The following is a 23,904-nucleotide window of genomic DNA, read 5'->3' on the forward strand; positions in this document are numbered from 1 at the left end:
AGTAAGTTTGATGATGTGTTAGTGCTTCAATTGGATTATTGAATTCAGGTTAAGGCTGTGAATGTCTTTGGGCTTTGTTGTGAGTGTTTGAAGTTGTAATTGATATTGTGTTCTCTGATATGGATGGAATTGTTGAAAAGTTCTGACTCTATGTGATTATACTGAATTAGTTGAGTTGTGTGGCTGAAATTATGATTGGAATGATTGAGATTTTTGATTGGAACTTTGGTTGAATTTGTTGATTTTGTGAGATTGAATTATAAATTGTTTGATGAGAGATTATTGTGATTTCTGTATTTTGATGGGTCAAATTGAAACTATTGCTGTTGAGTTGGTTTATTGTAATGGGTTTAGTTAGTGATTAATTGAAGTTGGGCTTAAGGAATAATTGGAAGATTGAATCTTAAAATGTTGAACTAGTTGCTGAAAATCTAATTTTTGAGATTAAAAGATGACTTTGGAAGTGAATCAGTTATTCAACGATAATCGAAATGATATGAGAGTAAAGGCTGAGTAAACTGTAATTAAAGTTGTTGTTGGGATTCAATTTTGGGAAGTTTGCATTAACTATTGAACTAGTTAAGATTTTTCAAAGTTAAAATGTAAAACTTGATTTTCTGCATTACTTTTAAATGAAGCCGGAGACTTTGAAAATCTAAAACTAATTCTGTGATGATCGGAATTGCGTGGGACTAAGTCTGGAATAAGCTTTGGAATATAGGAAGCTGGACTGGTGAATTTGAGGCTTTTTCATTAAGTTTATGATTTATGGTAAATTTTTGAATTAGGAATGCCAAATCTGGTTTTTTGCAGGACGCTTAAGACAGCAGCAACTTGTCTCCTCTATTAAAATTTCTCCAGTTTGAATTTTGAAATGGAACCAATTTTAAATGAAACTCTGGTCCTAGTACTTTAATTTCATAAAAATTTAGAATTTTTAGAGTTGTGGTTTTAAAGATATGAATTTTTAAAGTAAGATGTATTAAGCATTAAAAATTAGGTTTTGTTTTCTAAGTCAGTAACTTTGAGCCTTTATAATTTTTAATTCTGGAATGATATTGAGATGAAACTAATTGGATCTGAAATTTGAGTATGTTTAGTATATATGATTTAAATTTCAGGGTATTCCATGTTTTAATAAGTGAGTTAGGGGACTTGGAAGAGGTTATGTTCAATGATTTATAAAACAGACTTCAGCAGAAAATTACCTAACTTCGAAGCTACGTAACGCCTTCGTTAAAAATGGTATGACCCTGGAACCAATTGAGAAAGAAATTTGGATAAATTATATTTAACCACATTAATTTTGAATGTGGTTGGATTTAATTTGGATTTTATATAAAATTTCGAATATTGTACGCTGCTGTTGTCTTCTGGTTTTAAGGTACTACAGAGCAGTCACGGTTTTGCTTATATTCCCGAAGCTAGAGCCAGCAAAAAACTGTGATTTTTGGTTTAATAGAAAGCTTAATCCGAGACGGTCGCATGGATACAAGGTTTGCATAATTCCGAATTCGTTTGATATTTTAAAAATAAAACTGAAATTAGACTGCCGATGTTGTTTTGGTGATTACTTGGATATGGGATTTGAGAAATAGATTTTCTATACTATTATCAAATGTTTTTGAGAATATATTGTTGTGGCAATTGTTGATAAAGGTTTAATGAGATGTTGAAAAAGAGGGAACCCGTACGGGTGGCTAAGTCCGAGTTTTAGGGGAGGTGCTGCCGAAATTTTATGAAAATCTGAGGTTTCATTTGAAAAGTTATTTTAGAAGCTTTGAATTTGGAAAATTATATTACTTGAGTTTTATTTAGTTAAGAAAGGAATTATAATATTTTGAGTTCGATTTACCAATGAAAAGTCTGTATAGTTTTAATGACAGAAAAACAGACAGAGATTAGTGAACGAACTAGGGCAACCTAGTTAGTCCTTGAATTGCGACTAGGGTTAGGTATAATATGAAAAGTTAAAATGTTTCAGTATAAACTTAATGAACCTATACCTGGGACAGGCTAACTATTCATACCGAAATTTACATAAGCTTTAAATACATACGTTAAGCAGAAAAATCAGAGCAGAGTATAGAAACACAGAGCATAGAGTAACCAGAGTAAAGTAAAGAGATAAAGAGAAGGAGAGTAACATAGATATAAAGGAAAGAGTAATCAAAGAAAAGTAAAGAGATACAGAAAACAGAATAACCAGAGCAGAGTAAAGAGATACAGAGAAAAGAGAAACTAGAACAGAGTAAAGAGATATAAAGAGAAGAGTAATATAATAAAGAGATATTTATATATATATTAGTTGCTTAATGCAACCCAGAGCTATATTTATATATATTAGTTTCTTGATGCAACCCAGAGCTATATATATATATATATATATATATATTAGTTGCTTGATGCAACCCAGAGCTATATTTAATATATATTAGTTGCTTAATGCAACCCAGAGCTTCTGTAGGGAAACTAAGTTACCTACAGCTATTTTTTGCTTCTCCAGAGCAGAGCAGAATATATATATATTTTCCTGCAGTAAGCAGAGGATGTCTCAGATGAGCAGCTATTATTATATGCGCATTTATTTAGGAACGGAAAATCGTATCCGGAAAATCGGGATTACTCGTGACCGGGTAAATGTCGGGATTGCGGGCAGCCAACTGACACGTGAGCTCATGGCCTGCTTAGAACAGACATGCATCATATTGTTTGTGCATATGCATTTGATTGTGTTGCTTGTCTTATTTCTTTGTGATTGTGCTGCTTGTCTTGGTGACTTGCTTGTGTGTTTGATTAGATATTTTTGTTGATGCTTTGAACTTAGTGAAGTATTGAGGAATGGTATTTTTGAAGTGAGGTTTGTGTATATTATTTATGTTGCTGATTTACTTAGTTATTGTGATGGTTGAGGAATGTTATTTGTAGCTGAAGAATTGCTAATGCGGTTGAGACTTTATTTAAGTAATATGATTTAAAGAAAGGGATTTAAACGGTTTCAAGTAAGTCTTAAGAAATTTTGAAAAGGTTTGATAAAGAAAACTACATTGGAAACTGGAGTTAATTATTTGCATGTTAATCATTACTTTTACGGCATTCCCATTCCCTACTGAGAACGTGTGATTTGTTCTCACCCCAAAATCTTCCACCCTTTTCAGTGATACAGGTTCAAAGACTCAGTTTGAAGCTGCGGGTGATTGTTAGACCTTATTTATGAGTTAAGTTTTTGAATTGAGTTGCTTTCATAGAATTCCCTCGCCTTTGTTGCTTAAGATCTTATTTTATAATGAGGGATAGGAGTTGTATCTAAGTTACACTTGAATTTATTTGTATAATATTTACTAATAATTATATGATTATTATTATTTGGTGATGCTTGATATATGATTTGATGAATAAAAACAAAATTTTTTGGCATTTTCTATAAAACTGAATCGCGATATCGAACTAGAGGCTCAATAGTAAATAGTTAATAAAGGAAAGCAGGTTGGTAACACCTTACTTTTGGTACGATCATGACGTTCTGGAAGTTGGGTCGTTACATGCTTGACAAAAATAAAGAAAAAGTGCTTAATCTAGATTATCACCCTACCTAATCATTGTAAATCTAAATCAATCCCCGGCAACGACGCCAAAAACTTGATGGAGGGAAAAACGATTCCACACAAACTCACCGGTAAGTGTACCGGGTCACATCAAGTAGTAATAACTCGCAAGAGTGAGGTCAATCCCACAGGAATTGATGGATTGAGCAATAACTCGCAAGAGTGAATAGTTGATGATTTGAGTGAAACTTGATTTACAGAAGTAAAATTGCAAGAAAATAAAAGGGAGAGGGTAAATTGACAAAATCTTAAGGTGTAGAAGAAGTAAATTGCAGAAACTTAAAGTGCAAGAAAGTAAAAGAGCTGAAACTTAAATTGCAAGAAAGGTAAATAATTGAGACTTAAAGTGCAAGAAATTTAAATTGCTGAATCTAAATTGACAAGAAAATTTAATTGCATTAAGAATAAAGGGATTTGGGTATTGGGATTCAAATTGAACTAGAAAATTTAAATTAAAGTAAATCAGAGAACTATGAGATGTAGAGATTCAAATCTGGATCTCAGTAGCAAAACAGAAATGGAAAATTTGCAAAGGAATCAAAATGGAGTGAGAACTTGGATCAGATCTAAAATCTTAAAGAGAAATCAACAATTGCCTTCAAATAACAAAACAAAAAGGAACTCAAATCTCAATTGCTCTCTTGACCAAAGCTGAAAAGAAGAAATTGTAGAAGAAGTTAAATGAAAACAGAAAAGAAGATTCAGATTCAAAGTCCAATTCTTAGAACTATAAAAAGGAAAAGCAAAAGATGATTCTCAGTTGAAGAATCTCAGTAGTGTTCTTCAATCTAAGTTCAAAGATCAAAACAGAAAATAGAAGTTGCAGAAGAAAGAACAAACTGAAAGAAAACTTAGATCTAATCCCCAATTCCCCAAATTCAAAAGAAAATTTAAATGAGAGCCAAAAGTAAAAGTAAAACAAAAATGTGAAGTAAAGGTCCTTCTCAAATCAAAATTGCTCCTATTTATACACTTTCTATTTTCAGTCATCAGAACTTGGAGTGGGCTTTTGTTGATTTGGATTTGGCCTTGAATAAGTGGATTTGAGGTGCTTGGTGGCTTGGATCTCCTCCCAGTGGAGCGCTCAGTGCATGATTTGAGCACTACGTTCACTTTGCTTGCATGCTTCCTCACGTGCCAATTTTGGTGTGCAATGTGCCTCCTCTAGCGCTCTCTTTTTGAGCGCTGCGCTCACTCATTGAGCGCTCTCCCTTGGCTTCTTTGAGCGCAGCACCATTTAGTGCTCCCTTGCTGAGCACTACGCTCAAATTTTGAGCGCTGCTTCCTTGGTGATGGCACAAGCTTTATCACCCAAGCTTGCAATCCACGAAAACGTTGAAAAAGTGAGCGCCACGCTCTAATTTTGAGCGCTACCCCTTGGTGCGTGCCTTCCTTGAGCGTTGCATTAGTGAACTCCACGCTCACTCATTAAGCATTGCACCATTTGGTGCGTTGGATGGCCTTGCCTAGCGCTCCCTTTTTTAGCGCTGTGCTCTCCTTTTGAGCGCTCTTTAGTGTGAGATGCACAAGGATTCCTCCCCAATTGTGAAAAGCACAAAAAAGGTGCAAAAGTGAACGTCACGCTCACTAGAGAAGTGAACGCTAGCTACTTTGCCTCCTCCTTTCTTCATTTCTTCATTTCTTCACCTTCAAGCAACCAAACAAGCAATCAAAGTCTCACCAAAATTATAACGTCATTGCATCATTCATAAAATCAATTAATTCTAGCATAATCCTTATGATTTTGTGTAAAGTAAATGATGTTTGATTGATTCAAAATAATCATGGAAATCCACTCCAATCACTTACTTATTGTGCAAGAAGGTGCATAAAACTTAATGAAACAAGTGAAAAATGCTTGTAAAACTAGCATAAGATGACTTGCCATCACTTAAGCGTGGGTCGCGATTGTGCCCTTGGCATGAAATGGGCACAAAGTGGGCATAACTCTCAGGTTTTACTACCAGAGAGTCCAAAATACGCAATCGACGCGTACGTGTACCGCACGCTTACGCGTGGATGCCTTTTTTTTTTCCATATACATGAGGAGGGTCAATTATAGCACAAATTGGTAGTGTATGCTAAAGGAATCCAAAACATCAAAATCCTCATGTAACACTCAACCTTAAGCATTTCTTCACATCTCAATGCAATCAAGCCATTATCAATGAATTCCTCATGAGGAATTTAACACAAGAGTCAAGCAAAAATCAACCATACTATAGACAAGCTCACAAATCAAGCAATCACAAAAGTCACAAAAATTCAAAAGAGCTAAATGCAAGAAACTATACACAAAGGTAGATCATACCATGGTGGGGTGTCTCCCACCTAGCACTTTTCTTTAACATCCTTAAGTTGGACGATCATGAGCTCAAATCTCCTCGCCTTCAGGTGCGTCCTCAAGAAGGAACACCTCAACCTCTTTGTTGCTTTTCATCTTCTCTCCATGGTATAGCTTCGGACGAAGACCATTCACTTTGAAGATGTTGGGGCTTGAAGGGTGCCTTAGGTGGTAGACCCCATATGGTTCGGCCTTCTCCACTCTATAAGGGCCTTCCTACCTTGATCCCAACTTTTCGGGCATCAACCTTAACCTAGAGTTATAGATGAGAACTAGTTCTCCAGCTCTAAACTCTCTCCTTTTTATATTTCGATCATGAACCGCTTTCATCTTCTCCTTGTAAAGCCTTAAATTCTCATAGGCTTCCAATTGAAGGTTCTCAAGCTCTACCAATTGTAACTTCCTTTCGACTCCAACCCAAAATCCTGTGTTGCACTCTTTTACGGTCCAGTACGCTTTATGCTCTATCTCCACCAGAAGATGGAAAGCCTTCCCATAGACCAACCGGAATGGGCTCATACCAATCGGCGTCTTGTAAGCCGTCCGGTAGGCCCAAAGCGCATCACCGAGCTTGGAACTCCAATCCCTCCTATGAGGCTTTACAATCTTTTCCAATATGCACTTGATTTCCCGATTGGAGACTTCGGCTTGGCCATTTGTTTGTGGGTGGTATGCCGTGGCCACTTTATGGACGATGCCATACTTCTTCATTAATCCTGCCATTCTTTTGTTGCAAAAATCTGAGCCTTGATCACTCACGAGTGCTCGTGGTGATCCAAAGCGGCTAATAATGTTATTCCGAACAAAAGAAAGAACCACATTAGCATCATCGGTTCGGGTTGGAAGCCTCCACCCACTTGGAAACATAGTCAACGGCTAAAAGAATATATATGAAACCATTAGAATTTGAAAAGGGCCCCATGAAGTCGATACCCCAAACATCAAAAATCTCGCAAAACATCATTGTTTATTGGGGAATTTCATTCTTCTTAGAGATATTTCCACACCTAAGACATTGTGGACAAGAACTACAAAAGAGAGATGCATCTTTGAAAAGTGTAGGCCACCAAAACCCACAATCCAAGACCTTCCGAATAGCTTGATGCTCAGATTGTGGTATGCACCTTCGAATTACTTGATCGGAACCACATCTCCATAAGAATTGGTCATCCCAAACATAGTATTTGGATTCGCTTTTAAGCTTATCTTTTTGATGTTGAGAAAAATTGGGAGGAAAGGTGCGAGCAACCAAGTAATTGGCAATAGGTTCACCTCGGATATTGCTAGCAAGCCCTTAAGAGGAAATGTATCATTAATAGGAATGGAATTGCCCTTTTTGTGCTCAAGGCGACTCAAGTGGTCCGCCACTAAGTTTTGTGAACCACTCCTATCTTTGATTTCTAGGTCAAATTTTTGCAATAGCAACAGCCATCGGATCAACCTTGGTCTGGATTCTTTCTTGGCCAACAAATATTTCAATGCCGCATGATCCGAGTACACTACTACGTTAGAACCAAGTAAATATGCCCGAAATTTATCCAAGGCAAAGACAATAGCTAACAATTCTTTCTCGGTGGTAGTGTAATTGGATTACGCTCCATCTAAAGTCTTAGAGGCATAGGCAATGACATAAGGAATTTTACCTTCGTGCTGAGCTAGCGCCGCTCCAACCGCATAGTTTGAGGCGCCACACATGATTTCGAATGATCTAGTCCAATCCGGTCCTCTCACTATGGGAGCTTGGGTCAAAGCAATTTTGAGCTTGTCAAATGCCTCAATGCACTCTTCACTCAAATCAAATTCTACATCCTTTTGCAACAATCGAGAAAGAGGTAGTGCCACCTTACTAAAGTCCTTAATGAATCGTCGGTAAAAACTTGCATGTCCAAAAAATGAACGGACTTCCCTCAAAGAAGAGGGGTAATGCATACTAGAAATATCATTGACCTTTGCCGGATCAACCGAAATCCCATACTTGGAGATAATGTGCCCTAAAACAATACCTTGTTTAACCATAAAATGACCTTTCTCAAAATTTAACACAAGGTTTGATTTAGTACACCTCTCTAATACTTTTGCAAGATTGTCTAGACAATGATCAAAGGAATCCCCATAAACAGAAAAATCGTCCATGAACACCTCCAAGCATTACTCCAAAAGATCCGCAAATATACTCATCATACACCTTTAGAACGTAGCCGGTGCATTCCACAAGCCAAATGTCATTCTCCTATACGCATACATTCCAAAGGGGCATGTAAAGGTTGTTTTTTCTTGGTCTTGGGGAGCAATGTGGATTTGAAAATAACCGGAATATCCATCTAAGAAACAGTAATGAGATTTACCACATAGGCGATCAAGCATTTGATCAATGAAGGGCAACGAAAAGTGGTCCTTCCTAGTGGCCAAGTTTAAGCGCTAATAGTCAATGCATACCCTCCATGAGTTTTGGACTCTAGTGGCTATAAGCTCCCCTTGTTCATTTTTTATTGTAGTAACACCGGATTTCTTTGGAAATACTTGGACGTGGCTCACCCATTCACTATCCGAAATTGAACAGATAATGTCCGCTTCTAATAACTGGGTGACCTCCTTCTTCACAACCTCTAAAATGGTAGGATTTAGATGCCTTTGAGATTGTCTAACGGGTTTGGCTCCTTCTTCTAGGAAAATTTGGTGCTCACACACTTGGGGCTAATGCCAATCAAATCGACCAAGCTCCACCCAATGGCCTTCTTGTTCCTCCTCAAGACATTAAGCAGCTTCTCTTCTTAGTGGGTGGTGAGCTCCTTTGCAACAATTACCGGGAGCTTTTGGTCATCTTCAAGGAAGGGATATTTTAAGTGGGATGGAAGTGGCTTCAAGTCTAACTTTTGTTCATGACTTAGCACTTTGTCTTCCGGTATCATCGGAGGTGATAAGACCTCTTCTTCACATACATGGGGACTCCCCACACTTGGGTCTTAATTAATACTCTCTCCATCAAAGCCATCTTGATGGACTTCGGCTACAACATTATCAATCAAATCACATTGGTAGATAGAGTGATCCTCCAGTGGATGTCTCATGGATTCATCAAGATTAAAGCTCACTTCTTGATGAATGGAAACTTGTCTCTCGACAAATTTCCCTTCGGCAAGTATACCAAATTATAGTCAAGTAAAAACTCACAATAGAATGAGGTCAAATCCTACAGGGATTGATTGGTCAAGCAACTTTAATTAGAGGAATGTTCTAGTTGAGCTAAGCAGAAATTGAGTTGGGTAATTGCGGAAGATTAAATGGCGGGAAAGTAAATTGCAGAAAATGTAAGTGCTGGAAATAAATGACGGAATGTAAATGGCATGAAGTAAATTGCAGAATCTTAAATTGGGAGTTGGGGAGATAAGCAGAAAAGTAAATGGCGGAAAATAAAGAGAATGGGTATGATCAAAAATGGGGGATTCATTGGGCTTAGGAGATGTTGCATTCTCCGGATCAAGTTCATTCTCATCTCTTCCTCAATCAATGCATTCATTGATCTCCTTGGCAATCTTAAGTGATTGGATCCCAATTCCTTGGCAACCCAATCTCTCTAAGCTTGAAAAATTGCCCAATTCCTTGATTTAATTGCTCATGGAAAGAGATGAAGTATGGTCACTGATTATACCACATGTATTTCCAAACCAAAGTGTTGGTAGGATTATATGTCACTGTATCCATCCAAACCCCAATTTGGTCCAACATGAGAAAGCATTTCTAGCATGATCTCCTCATCCCTTTTCCAAGCCTCAGAGGAGATCCAATTATGGAGAGTTTCTTTTCCAAGACAACTAACCAATTGGATTAAGATCGAAAGCTTTCTAGTAAAATCAAGAGAAAAGAAAGAAGAAGATGAATGAAAACTATAATTGATCCATCAAATTACAACAGAGCTCCCTAACCCAATGAAAAAGGGGTTTAGTTGTTCATAGCTCTAGAAATGGAAGATGATAAAAAATAGTGCATTCTGAAAATTAAACTAGAAGTTGCAGAGAAAGTAAAATACACAAAGTGTAGTTCTCAAGTTCCGGATCCCCTTTTCAATTCAAAACTCTCGCTATATATACTACTCTTCAGCTCTTCTAGTTAGCTCTTCAAATTTTGGATATGGGCCTTTGATCTTTAGTTGAGGCAGTTGCAGTCTTTAGTGGGCTTAGCTTTGCTTGCAAAGAAAGTGTGAGTTAGGCATGATGGGAAGTTAGTTACAACGTTAGTGGCGTTAACGTTAAGTGTAAACTTGGGTTCGAGAGCGTTAGTGATGATAACTTTGTCACTAATGTTCCAAATTATTTGATCCACGTTAACTTCAACGTTAGTGGTACTAACGTAATCACTAACGTAGCCTCTTAGCCCTTCGCAAACGTTATTGGCACTCACCTTTACCAATAATGTTGCTCTTTGTCCCTTTCTTCCACGTTAATGGTCCACGTTAGTGTAACTAACGTGGCCCTTAACGTGGGCATGCCAAGACTCGAGAGCGTTAGTGACACTTACCTTTGTCACTAATGCTTCAAAATGACCCTTCCTTCCATGTTAGTGCTTCACGTTAATGGCATTAATGTGACCACTAATCGTGGGTGTATTTGCCATCTCCAACGTTAGTGACAAAGGTGAGTGTCACTAACGTTGGCCTATCATTCATTGCTCCACGTTACCATTCACGTTAGTGGTCTTAACGTGACCACTAACGTAGGCAATCTAGGCTTGGTCTAGCGTTAGTGACAAAGGTGAGTGTCACTAACGCTTGCGACTTCCTCTTTACTCCACGTTAGAGTCCACGTTAATTGGATTAACGTGGCTTAGTGTGGCATTTTAGAACGTTAGTGGTGTTCACTTTTACCACTAACGTTGGAGCTTCTTTTTCTTTCCACGTTAGTTCCTACGTTAGTGTAGCTAATGTGACAACTAACGTGGGTTATGATGGCTTTCGAGGGCGTTATTGGTGGTAACTTTACCACTAACGTTGCAGTGGTCACGTTAGTGAGACTAACGTGGCTCTTCTTTGCTTCCTTTGTCCTGAAATCAAACAAACAAGGTGCATCAAAGCTTTGTTTCAGCTCATGAGATCATGCATCATCCATTCTATCATTCAATTCATGTAAAATTCTCATGGAATCATGTAAAGTTCACAATGTTTGCTTGAATCAAGATGTATGTGTATATTCACCCAAAACTTGCTTATTTACTAAGGAAATGCATGAAACTACCATAAAATAGTAAAGAAAAAGGTCAGTGAAACTGGCCAAAATGCCCTGGCATCACAACACCAAACTTAAAGCTTGCTTGTCCCTAAGCAAGTACTGAAACATAAGAATGATGAATGAAAGAACAAGAGAAACAAGTTCTTATTATAGAAGTAAAGTTCTTGGTTTATGGAGTTTCATGCATAGCAACTTAGGTTCATTCATTTACTGGTTTTCAGGTCCTTATCATGCTCTTGAATACTTGCTTGATTGCATCCTATGAGATCCTTATTCCTTGATATCCCCCTTCTTTTCAGGGTTTATTGCATTTTTAGGCTAAGTGCTTTGTGAGGGGGCAACTTTTTAAAATAAGCTTTCAGCCAACACTCCCGAACCAGTTGGTTCAAGGTGCTAGGTGTTGAAATACCCCTGAGGACTTACTCCCTCAAGTCTCTCTCTCCCATACATGCACACCACAGGCATATGGTTTGTTATTTTCTTTTTACTTGAGGCCTTGGTATCCAGCACCTCTTTGTGTTACTAAGTGTTTTGTAGCAAGGTTGCTCTGGATAGTGGATTTTCATTTGATAATCCCGGGTTAGTTAACCAAAATTACCAAGTGATGAGGCACTCCAGAGAACTTATTCATCCAAGTAGATCCTTTGCACAAGAACACCACAGACACATGCTTCAAGATTCAAACCCTTGGTGCCTAGCCTTATTTCTTTTTCTTTCTTTTTCAACTCTCACTGTTCTTTTCTTTTTCATATTAGGATCTTGTTGTTTAGTTAGTCTCATAGAATGTGCGTCAAGCATATGATTCAGAACATCTAGTTGCCTGTATACCTTGTTGGTGAACCAACTTAGCTAACCAATTACCACACCACGAACATTAAGAACTTACTTCACAAGATGAACTCCACTCTGGTTTTTCATAACATTTTCTTTTATTTGGCTTAAAGGACAAGCATACATTTAAGCAGGGTGAAAATGAAAACAGGGAACTTAGACTAGCACACATAGACTTAAGCAAAGAAAACAAACACTACATTCTAGTGACTTAAACTAAAGAATAACTATTAACAGGGGCACATTCAGACTTCCAATTTGAACATTCCCAATCAGATGGAATCAAGTAACAACACAACCTTTTGGTGGTGACTTCTAGCTCTCCCTTTGTTGTCATCATCCATAGATTTTGCATCCTTCTTCGTCGATGGTGCACCATTTTTCCAAAAGATTGATTGAATTCCTGCAAAGTTATTGGAAGTTGCTTGTTCCCAAAGCATTTGAGAAATAGTTAGCATCCATGTATGCTCGTGAATTTCTGAACTTAATTTGGTGTGTGAACACCAAACTTAGTTCCTTGCCTAATGCAACAGATCGAATACATGCAGAGAACCTCATGTGCTTTTATTAAGAAAACGACTATGAACTAGAAACTAAACTATTGTTAAGTAGTTTTCCTGATTGGTTGGGGCTAGCAACTTGTCATTGAAGAGGTGTAGTGTGATTCTAACTGAAATCTTTGGCGGAACACCAAACTTAGAATTACACATTCACCCTAGGATTGTTTTGGTGTGCAACACCAAACTTAGCTCCTCACAATACAGGAAAAACTACTTGTAACCTTTATTGAAATAATCATGAAAAGAAAACTACCTTAGGTTGGGTTGCCTCCCAACGAAGCGCTCTTTTAGCGTCGCTAGCTCAATGATTTCTCCATTGTTAGGATGGTTGGTAATGCCTCAGATCTTCCCCCTTCGTAGTGAATCTATACCCGTTGGCTTCATTAAGGATCTCCACATGTTCCAAGGAGAGAATTCTGCTGATGGTGTAAATTTTAGGCAGCTGAGATAGAATGGTGGGGAAATGAGGTGGAACAACTGGGAAATGAGCAGAGATTACTTTATCCCCTGGAGAGAAATCCTCTGTAGGGATCTTCTTGTTCCTCCATCCCCTTGGCGCCTTCTTCCTTGTTTCTTTTAATGCTATCTTGCTCCTTGTGACTTCTTTTCCTAGGGAGATTTTGTTGCTGGTCTCATATGACTCTGGTGGGTTTAGCTCCTCTTGGGTTTCCTTTAGCTGTTGTGCCTCCTGACTGTATTATTTGTCAACCATAGGGATTCCCAGGGGTATTGTTTGTGCTTCAGTGCTCGTTTCTTCCACCATTGCCTTATTGTGATCTTCCGTTGATTCCTTGTTTTCTTGATCTACTTCTTGTGAAGGTCTGAAGGCATTGAAGGTAAGTTGTTCATCATGTATCCTCAGTATTAGCTCTCGTCGCTCCACATCTATAAGTGCTCTGGCTGTAGCTAGGAATGGTCTTCCCAATATGATTGGATGGAGGTGACTTTCTTCCATCTCCAAAATAACAAAGTCTGTGGGAAAGAAGTAGTTCCCAACCTTTACCAGCACGTTCTCAACCACTCCTATGGCTTATTTTTGAGTTTTGTCAGCCAACTTGATGACTACGTCTGTGGGCATTAGCTCATTGATCTGAAGCTTCTTCATGAGGGATAAAGGCATTAAGTTGATGCTTGCTCCCAGGTCACAGAGTCCTTTATCAATTAATGTTTCTCCTATAGCACAAGGGATGTGAAAACTCCCTGGATCCTTCCTTTTTTGGGAAACTCTTTTTGAATGAGAGCACTGCACTCCTTATTCATCAATATTGTTTGTCCTCCTTTTAGTGAATTTTTCTTGGTTAGCAGCTCCTTCATGCATTTAATGTATGAGGGGCATTTGTTGGAGAGCCTTGATGAATGGTATGTTTACATCGAGGGATGCAAACATGTCGAGGAATTTTGAGTACACTCTCCTTTCTACACCACCCTTGAGTCTTTGGGGAAAAGGTGCATATGGGTTCAGAATCTCTTTCTTCCTTAACCCCTTCTTCTTTGTGGAGTTGGTTTCTTGGTCACCCTCTTCCTGTTTTTCTGCTGGAATATCTCGAGTGTGTTCTAAGGGTTTGTTCAGTTCTTCCATACTTCCCTCATCACTTATAGTGACCATCTTGCATTCTTCCCATCTTACTTTCTTTGCTTTACCTCTCGGGTTTTTCTCTGTGTCACTTGGGAAACTATCAGTAGGTTTAGGAATCTTCTCAGAGAGGTATCCCACTTGAAATTCCAGCCTCTTGATGGGGTCTCCTTGGTTTTTGATATTAGCTCGCACCTCATCCTTGAACACTCTGTTGTCTTGGATTTCCTTGAATATACCTTCAAGCAGAGTCTCAATTCTGGAGAGTCTATCTTCGGATGGTGATGGTGAGTTGAGGTTGGAGGGGTGAGAAGGGCCATTTTGGTTTTGATATGGATGTTGAGAGGTATTGTTGGGTGGGTGTTGATATGATCTTTGTGTGGGATGTTGGTGAGTTACATTGTTGTTGAGGTTGTGACGTCTCTGATCTTGGCCTTGATCTTGTTGATTTCCCCACCCAAAGTTTGTGTGGTTCTTCCAACTAGGATTATAAGTTTTGGAGTATGGATCATGGGTTTGCCTAGCTGAGTTCCCAATATAGTTGGCTTGTTCTTGGTCACCCTCTTCCTTTGCATTCTTTCCTCCTTGAGCTACTGATGAGGTGGTGACTGCTGCAACTTGGTTTATTTCCATCTTCTTGGTAAGGTCAGCCAGCTGCTTAGTGATCATCTTATTTTGAGCCAGCAGAGCGTCCATAATGTTCAGCTCCATTACTCCCCGAGTGTTGCCCCTTTCAGAAGCATAGAAGTAGTCATTCTCAGCTACAGTCTCGATGACATCTATGGCTTCTTCAATGGTCTTCTTCTTGTTCAGAGATCCTCCGGATGAGTGGTCTACTGCCTTCTTTGATTCATAAGAAAGACCCTCATAGAAAATGTGTAACTGCACCCATTCATTGAACATGTCTGGCGGGCACCTTCTTGTTAAGTCCTTAAACCTCTCTTATGCTTCATAGAGAGTTTTACCATCTTGTTGTCTGAAGGTTTGTACCTCAGCTCTCAACCTATTGATTCTTTGAGGAGGGTAGAATCTTGCCAAGAATTTGTTTACCACATCTTTCCAAGTTGTTAAACTCTCCTTCGGGAAGGATTTCAGTCATTTAGATGCCTTGTCCTTGAGTGAAAAGGGAAACAAAATATACAGTTATGAACTAGGGTGATAAACACCATTAGACTTCACAGTATCACATATCCTTAGGAAGGTGGTGAGATGTTGATTGGGGTCTTCTTGGGCACTTCCTTCGAATGCACAATTATTCTGGACTAGGGTGATGAGCCGGGGTTTTAGTTCAAAGTTATTGGCATTTATGGTTGGATTTTGGATGCCACTTCCACAATTTCCTGGGTTTGGATTGATGTAAGAGCCTAGAACTCTTCTCTCTTGCCCAGCATGATTTACTGGGCCTTCTCTGGCATGGTTGTGAGCTTTTTCTTCATGATAATTCTCCATATTCTCCTCCATGTCTGGTTCAAAATACTCTTCCTCTTCCTCAGCACCAACTACTTTCTACCCTCTTGCTTCCCTCCTTAATCTAAGGAAGGTCCTCTCAGGTTCAGAATCAAAGGAAGTTGAAGCCCCACTTCTTTTACCTGTCATACAACCCACAAAGCAAAAAGCAAGAAGGGAGTGAATGGAGTAATTACTCTTGTTAGAAATGCTGTTATTGTGAGTGGTGCAATGTATCAAACAGTTAGTGGATTAGTGAACTAAATTGTAAACAACTAAGAAAACACAACAAACGGGTAAAGGAGAAAGGAAAGAAGATAGCTAAAACTGAAAGTAAATCACTCAGATGGAATTAAATAAAACAAAAGAAAATTGCTCAATCTAGTTATCCTCCAATTTAATCATTGTCGATACAAAATCAATCCCCGATAACGGCGCCATAAACTTGATGCACGGAAACATATCTCTCAACAAATTTCCCTTCGACAAGTATACCGAATTGTCATCAAGTAAAAACTCACAATAGTTGAGCTAAGCAGAAATTGAGTTGAGTAATTGTAGAAGATTAAATGGCGGGAAAGTAAATTGCAGAAAATGTAAGTGCTGGAAATAAATGACGGAATGTAAATGGCATGAAGTAAATTGTAGAATCTTAAATGGGGAGTTGGGGAGATAAGCAAAAAAGTAAATGGCGGAAAATAAAGAGAATGGGTAAGATCAAAAATGGGGGATTCATTGGGCTTAGGAGATGTTGCATTCTCTGGATCAAGTTCATTCTCATCTCTTCCTCAATCAATGCATTCATTGATCTCCTTGGCAATCTTAAGTGATTGGATCCCAATTCTTTGGCAACCCAATCTCTCTAAGCTTGAACAATTGCCCAGTTCCTTGATTTAATTGCTCATGGGAAGAGATGAAGTATGGTCACTGATTATACCACATGTATTTCCAAACCAAAGTGTTGGTAGGATTATATGTCACTGTATCCATCCAAACCCCAATTTGGTCCAACATGAGAAAGCATTTCTAGCATGATCTCCTCATCCCTTTTCCAAGGCTCAGAGGAGATCCAATTATGGAGAGTTTCTTTTCGAAGACAACTAACCAATTGGATTAAGATCGAAAGCTTTCTAGTAAAATCAAGAGTAAAGAAAGAAGAAGATGAATGAAAACTATAATTGATCCATCAAATTACAACAGAGCTCCCTAACCCAATGAAAAGGGGTTTAGTTGTTCATAGCTCTGGAAATGGAAGATGATAAAGAATAGTGCATTTTGAAAATTAAACTAGAAGTTGCAGAGAAAGTAAAATATACAAAGTGTAGTTCTCAAGTTCCGGATCCCCTTTTCAATTCAAAACTATCCCTATATATACTACTGTTCAGCTCTTCTAGTTAGCTCTTCAAATTTTGGATATGGGCCTTTGATCTTTAGTTGAAGCAGTTGCAGTCTTTAGTGGGCTCAGGTTTGCTTGCAAAGAAAGTGTGAGTTAGGCATGATGGGAAGTTAGTTAGAACGTTAGTGGCGTTAACGTTAAGTGTAAACTTGGGTTCGAGAGCATTAGTGACGATAACTTTGTCACTAACGTTCCAAACTAGTTGATCCACGTTAACTTCAACGTTAGTGGTACTAACGTAATCACTAACATAGCCTCTTAGCCCTTCACAAACGTTATTGGCACTCACCTTTACCAATAACATTGCTCTTTGTCCCTTTCTTCCACGTTAATAGTCCACGAACACTAATGTGGACATGCCAAGACTTGAGAGCGTTAGTGACACTTACCTTTGTCACTAACGCTTCAAAATGCCCCTCCCTTCCACGTTAATGGCATTAACGTGACCACTAATTGTGGGTGTATTTGCCATCTCCAACGTTAGTGACAAAGGTGAGTGTCACTAACGTTGGCCTATCATTCATTGCTCCATGTTACCATTCACATTAGTGGTCTTAATGTGACCACTAACGTAGGGAATCTAGGCTTGGTCTAGCGTTAGTGACAAATGTGAGTGTCACTAACGCTTGCGACCTCCTCTTTACTCCACGTTAGAGTCCACGTTAATTGGATTAACGTGGCTCTTAATGTGGCTTAGTGTGGTATTTTGGAACGTTAGTGGTGTTCACTTTTACCACTAACGTTGGAGCTTCTTTTTCCTTCCACATTAGTTCCCACGTTAGTGTAGCTAACGTGACAGCTAACGTGGGTTATGATGGCTTTCAAGGGCGTTATTGGTGGTAACTTTACCACTAACGTTGCAAGCTTGCTCCCTTCCCACGTTAGTGGTCACGTTTGTGAGACTAACGTGGCTACTAACGTGGCTCTTCTTTGCTTCCTTTGTCCTAAAATCAAACAAACAAGGTGCATCAAAGCTTTGTTTCAGGTCATGAGATCATGCATCATCCATTCTATCATTCAATTCATGCAAAATTCTCATGAAATAATGTAAAATTCACAATGTTTGCTTGAATCAAGATGTATGTGTATATTCACCGAAAACTTGCTTATTTACTAAGGAAATGCATGAAACTACCCTAAAATAGTAAAGAAAAAGATCAGTAAAACTGGCCAAAATGCCCTGGCATCACATCTCTTCCATCAATCTCAAACGAATAGGTACCCGAAAATGCATCTAATTTGAACCAGGAGGTCTTCAAGAATGGCCTTCCAAGCAAGATAGATGAGGTCCTCCCAGAATCACTAGGGGGCATCTTAAGAATATGAAAATTAATCAAAAAATTATTCTTTTGTCAGCCAAAACAAACCAGGCGGCCGACTGTTTTAACGGTGGAAGCTTTAAGACCTCATAGACGGACAAGGGCATAATACCCACACAAGCGCAAAGATCGCACATACAATCAACAAATTGGACCCCATCTATGGTGCATGTTACTAAGCAAGGGCCGGGGTCACCACACTTCTTCGGCACACTATCCATTAAAGCGAAAATAGAGCTCCCCAATGGCATAGTTTCTAATTCACAAATTTTCTCCTTGTTCATACATAAGTCCTTTAGAAACTTTGCATATTTAGGCACTTGGCGGATAGCATCAAAGAGAGGGATAGTTACCTCAACTTTTTTGAACATCTCTACCATTTTGGGGTCTAACTCAACTTGCTTCTTGGTCTTCATTGCCAATGTGGGAAATGGGATAGGTGTGGCTTCTTGCAAGACATCCCCATTCTTAGCTAGTCCACCCCTTGGTTGAGCAATCACTTCTTCAACAACTTCTTGGGCTTCATCCTCCTCTTCAACTTCTTCTATCTCAACCACATCCTTATTTTGAGTGACCTCTATTGGGCTTAGCTTACTCCTCTCTTGCAATTTGGTTTCGGACCTCAAGGTGATAGCGTTGATGCCACCCTTGGAGTTGGGTAGAGGTTGAGAGGGTAAGGCACTAGAGCTTGAGGCTTGAGTGGTGGAGGTAGAGGTAAAAGGGGGTTCCATTCGGGAAATAAGGGCTTGGAGCATAGAAGTAAGACCGATAAGGCTTGAGGCAAGTGTTATTTGGAGCTCCTTTTGTCATTGAAGGATGGAGCGGAGTGTCTCATCTTGGTTGGAAGAGGGAGAAGGATAAGTGATTTGGGGGGCTTGTGGTTGGTTGGGTGGAGGTGCTTGCCTTTGATGCAGTGGTTGGTAAGTCTGGTAGGCTCTTCCTTGGTTTTGGTTTGGGTATGGAGGATTTTGTTGGAATCGGTTTTGTTGGTTGTTATTGTTGTTCCATCTTTGGTTCCCACTATTGTCCCTTCCTCCTTGATTATAATTGTCCCTCCATCCTTAGTGGGAGTTATCCCTCCATCCTTGGTTGGAGTTGTCTTGCCACCCTTGATTAAAATTGCCCCCTTGGTTATAGTTGCCTTCTTGTTGTTGATAACCTTGGTTTGGACGATTGTAGTAGGCATTAGTAGCCGCCAAGGTGTTATCTTCTTGGAAGTTTGGGCATTCATCGGTTTAATGGGTGTAACAAGAGCTCAAAAATAGTATTTAACTTCGGATGCCGCACTTGAAGCGGTTGAAGAACAAAGTCCGGAGCGCCGGCTTCACTAAGAGTAACTCTCCTTGGAGCGGCCATTGTTTTGGTACCTAGATCAATGGAAGAAGAATTAGTAGTATCGATGGAAGAGTATATCGTTCCTTCTTCGAATGACGATTCCGATTCAACCTCGGATAAGGTTGGTGAATTGGTAGGAACCCTTTCACCACCTCCAAAGGCTAACTGTCTCCGAGCTTGCCTAATATGGAATAAAGTTCTCTCAATTTCGGAATCAAAAGTGGCTAAGCTCAGATCTGGTAGTGAGCACGTCATTCAATGAAAGAGGCATAGAGCTCATGATAAGAAAATGCACTAAACAAAGATTAATCCTAACTAACAATCAAACTAACAATCAATCAATGAAAATGCAAGTATTCACATAACAACATATTTACACTAATCAACAACATGGCACACATATGCAACTCCTCGGCAACGGCGCCATTTTGATGAGCTATATTTCGTCGGTATAGAATTTTACCAAATAAATTCGTCGTGAGTATAGTCTAAACCAACAAACTATAGCACATCAAACAAAGAAAGTTTGTGTCCACAATTCAAATCAATAACCTCTAGCTATGAAGGAAAGTCAAGTGAAGATAATCAATTTGTGTCCACAAGTCCTAGTCTAATCCTAGGGAGAGACTAGAGTTAGTGTCATTCAAACCAATTAGTAATTTCCAATTGTCAATCAACAAATGACTTAGACAGTTCAAGTGTCTCCAATCATCCAACCCCTAAGCCAAGAGTCAAATCCTATTCCATAGCTATAGTTGACATTTTCTCAAACATTTGGTGAGCATGAATGGAAGACATCATGAAATTGAGAAGAGAAATTAAATTAAAGCTATATATCGCAAACAATTAACAACAATCAAACAATTAACAACAATGAACATGAAATTCCTCAATGCATTAATAGAAATCAAAGTAACAAGGTCTAGATCCAAGATCTACAATGCTAGAGTAACAAGAACACTAAATTAAGAGTAGAAGAGGAAGATCTACAACTAGAACAATGTAGAATTGAAATTTAATTTAGATCTAACCAAAGGATCCAAGTGTAATTGGAATTGAGAAAGCCAAAAACCTAGAGAGAAGTTGGAGTTTCTCTCTCTAGAAAATGTAACTTCCAAAAGTGACTAAAAATGTGTCAAAAGATATGATCCCCTTCAATCCCTGGTTCTTTTAATCTTTTCCCGCTAGAATTCCACTCAGAATTGGGCCAGGAGCTCCTCTCAATTCGCCAGGCACGATTTCACTAAAGAGGCCACGTGGGTCACGCGTACGCGTGGGTCATGCGTGCGCGCCGATGGTTTTCTGCGATCCACGCGTACGCATCAGGTGTGCGTATGCGTCGACGAGGATTCTGGCTAGCCACGCATATGCGTCCCTTTTCGCGTGCCAATGTAAGATCCAGCTCCGACATGTGCGCGTCGGTGCCAATGCTCCAAAGCTCTATTTTTATGCTCCCTCCACTTATGCATGCTTCCTTTCCCTCTTCTAGACCATTCTCGCCTCTATAAGCTCTGAAATCACTTAAGAAATAGATCACGGCATTGAATGGTAATAAAGGGAGATTAAAATATAGCTTAATTAGAGCCTAAAAAGCATGTTTTCAACCATTGAGCAAAATTAGGGAAGGAAACACAAAGCTATGCATTTTATGTGGATAAGTGTGAAGAAAGTCGATGAAATCCTCTGAATTACGCACAAAATATACCACAAAATAGTGGTGCATCAGCACCTCCCCAGTGGCTTTAAAATTTGCAATGTCTGTAAACTATAGTGCCTTGTGAACCAACATCAGTTACTAATATGGGAAACATTCATTTACATTCAGGCTGTGTGTGCTTCCTTCTTCATAGGGAATCCTTGACAAGTGATCTACTACCTTGTTCTTCACTCCTTTCTTGTCTTTAATCTATATGTTAAACTCCTGCAGCAACAAGATCCACGTTATCAACCTTGGTTTTGATTCTTGCTTGGCAAGAAAATATTTTAATGCTGCATGATTAGTAAAAACAATCGCTTTAGATCCAATGAGATATGATCTGAATTTATCAAATGCAAACACTATTGCCAGTAGTTCTTTTTCAGTAGTTTTGTAGTTCCTTTGGGTTTCATTTAGGACTTTGCTGGCACAATATATAACATGCACTAGATTGCCTTTTCTTTGTCCTAACACTGCCCCAATAGCAAGGTCTGATGCATCACACATCAGCTCGAAAGGCAGATCCCAATCAGGTGGGGAAATGATAGGTGCTGAGAAAAGTTTTCTTTTCAGAGTTTCAAAAGCCAGCATGCAATTTTGATCAAATACTAAAGGTGCATCAGACATAAGTAAGTAACTCAAGGGTTTGGCAATTTTTGAATAGTCTCTGATAAACCTTCTGTAATAGCCAGCATATCCTAGAAAGCTCCTAATTGCCTTGACATTAGTTGGTGGAGGTAATTTTTCAATTAATTCCACCTTAGCTCTGTCCACCTCTATGCCTTTGTTAGAGATTTTATGGTGATGCGCATAAACTTGTTATGCTACGATTTAGGAAATTGCACGATCGGCAAAATTCTTTCCGGCAAGTGCACCGGTTATCGTCAAGTAAAAACTCACAATAGAGAGAGGTCGAATCCCACAAGGATTGGTTGAATGAGCAATTCGGATTAGAAGTGTGTCTAGTTGAGCGGAATCAAGAATTAGATGAGAATTGCGGAATGTAAAATTGGCGGGAAACGTAAATGACAAGAAATTGAAATGGCAGAATCTTAAATTGCATGAATTAAAGAGCAGAAGCTAAATTGCTGAAATTAAAAGGGAATGGGGGTGATTGCATGAATTGAGTTGCAGAATGTAAAGAGAAAGTGGAAATCAGAAATGGGGAATTCATTGGGTTATAGGAGATATTGAGATCTCCGAATCAAAACATGTTTATCTCTTCCTCAACCAATGCGTTCATTGAATTTTGCTTGGCAATCTTATATGATTGGATCCCAATCCCTTGGCTCACCAATTCTCTCTAAAAACAAACAAATTCCCAATCCCTTAGTTTAAATGTTCATAAGAAGAGATGATGCTCGATCACTGATTATACCACACAGTTTCATGAACCACAATTTGGTAGGATTACATGTCACAATATCCATCCAAACCCCAATCCAATTCACTGTGAGAAAGCTTCTCTAGCATGAATCCTCCATTCCTTTCCCAAGGTTCCGAAGGATTCCAATTATGGGTAGTTTCTTTCCCAAGACAACTACCCAATGGAATTAGATCGAGAAGCTTTCTAACAAAATTCAAGAGAAAAGATTGAAGAAGAAGATAAAACTATTATTGATTCATTGAATTACAATAGAGCTCCCTAACCCAATGAAAGGGGTTTAGTGAATCATAGCTCTGAATTCAATTACAAAGGTATGAAAACTAGCAAAATGAAAAGGTAAAAGTTCTTCCTAACTTAAATTCTATCCTATTTATACACTTTCTATATTGAGCTTCTGTTGTGTTTCTTGGGCTTTGAGGCCTCTCCCTGCTTTCCTTTTGCTTTGGGTTTATGATCCATAATCTTGATGAGGCTGCTGATCCAAATTCTGCAACATTCATTGAGCCAACTTAGTGATAATCAAGTAATGACACATGACTCAACAAATTGAAATTCCAGACTCATCAATCCTTCAGGCCCAATCCCATAAACCATGATATTCAATTGGGTTTCATGCCAGAGTAAGTTTAAGTTAATGTTTGTGCTCAAATGCTAACTTAAACTGCAATATTTTTGGCCCAGAAACCTTTTCCAAGAGTGGCGTTTAAGTTGCAGTTTAAGCTTAAACTGCAGCTTAAACGCCAGACACTTCCAGTGATGCCTTTTGTGGAAGCACGTTTAAGCTTCAGTTTAAGGTTAAACTGAAGCTTAAACGTGGAAATGGAAGAAGGCAGCCCTGGAGGGTAACGTAGTCGAACACGTTTAAGCTTCAGTTTAAGGTTAAACTGAAGCTTAAACGTGGAGATAGGAAAGGCAGCCCTGGAGGTCGAACACGTTTAAGCTCCAGTTTAAGGTTAAACTGGAGCTTAAACGTGGGAATAGAGAAAGGCAGCCCTGGAGGTCGAACACGTTTAAGCTCCAGTTTAAGGTTAAACTGGAGCTTAAACGTGGAAGCGGAGAAAGGTAGCCCTGGAGGTGTCGAACACGTTTAAGCTCCAGTTTAAGGTTAAACTGGAGCTTAAACGTGGAAGCGGAGAAAGCAACCCCTGGAGGTCGAACACGTTTAAGCTCCAGTTTAAGGTTAAACTGGA

At 39.0% G+C, this 23,904-nt stretch overlaps 1 protein-coding gene across 1 annotated transcript; it reads right to left on the reverse strand.

The window, feature by feature from the left end:
• Positions 1-6,165: 6,165 nt before the first annotated feature.
• LOC107640719 (uncharacterized) lies at positions 6,166-6,672 on the reverse strand. Its single transcript, XM_016344220.1, has one exon. The coding sequence runs from the start codon at positions 6,670-6,672 to the stop codon at positions 6,166-6,168; it is 507 nt and encodes a 168-aa protein (XP_016199706.1).
• Positions 6,673-23,904: the final 17,232 nt, after the last annotated feature.

This window comes from Arachis ipaensis, chromosome B5 (genome assembly GCF_059453495.1).
Source record: "Arachis ipaensis isolate K30076 ecotype BB chromosome B5, ASM5945349v1, whole genome shotgun sequence".
Lineage (NCBI taxonomy): Eukaryota > Viridiplantae > Streptophyta > Magnoliopsida > Fabales > Fabaceae > Arachis > Arachis ipaensis.

Excerpts from the sequence above, each read along its gene's own strand:
- LOC107640719 (XM_016344220.1), bottom strand. The coding sequence starts at position 6,672 with ATGGCAGGATTAATGAAGAAGTATGGCATCGTCCATAAAGTGGCCACG.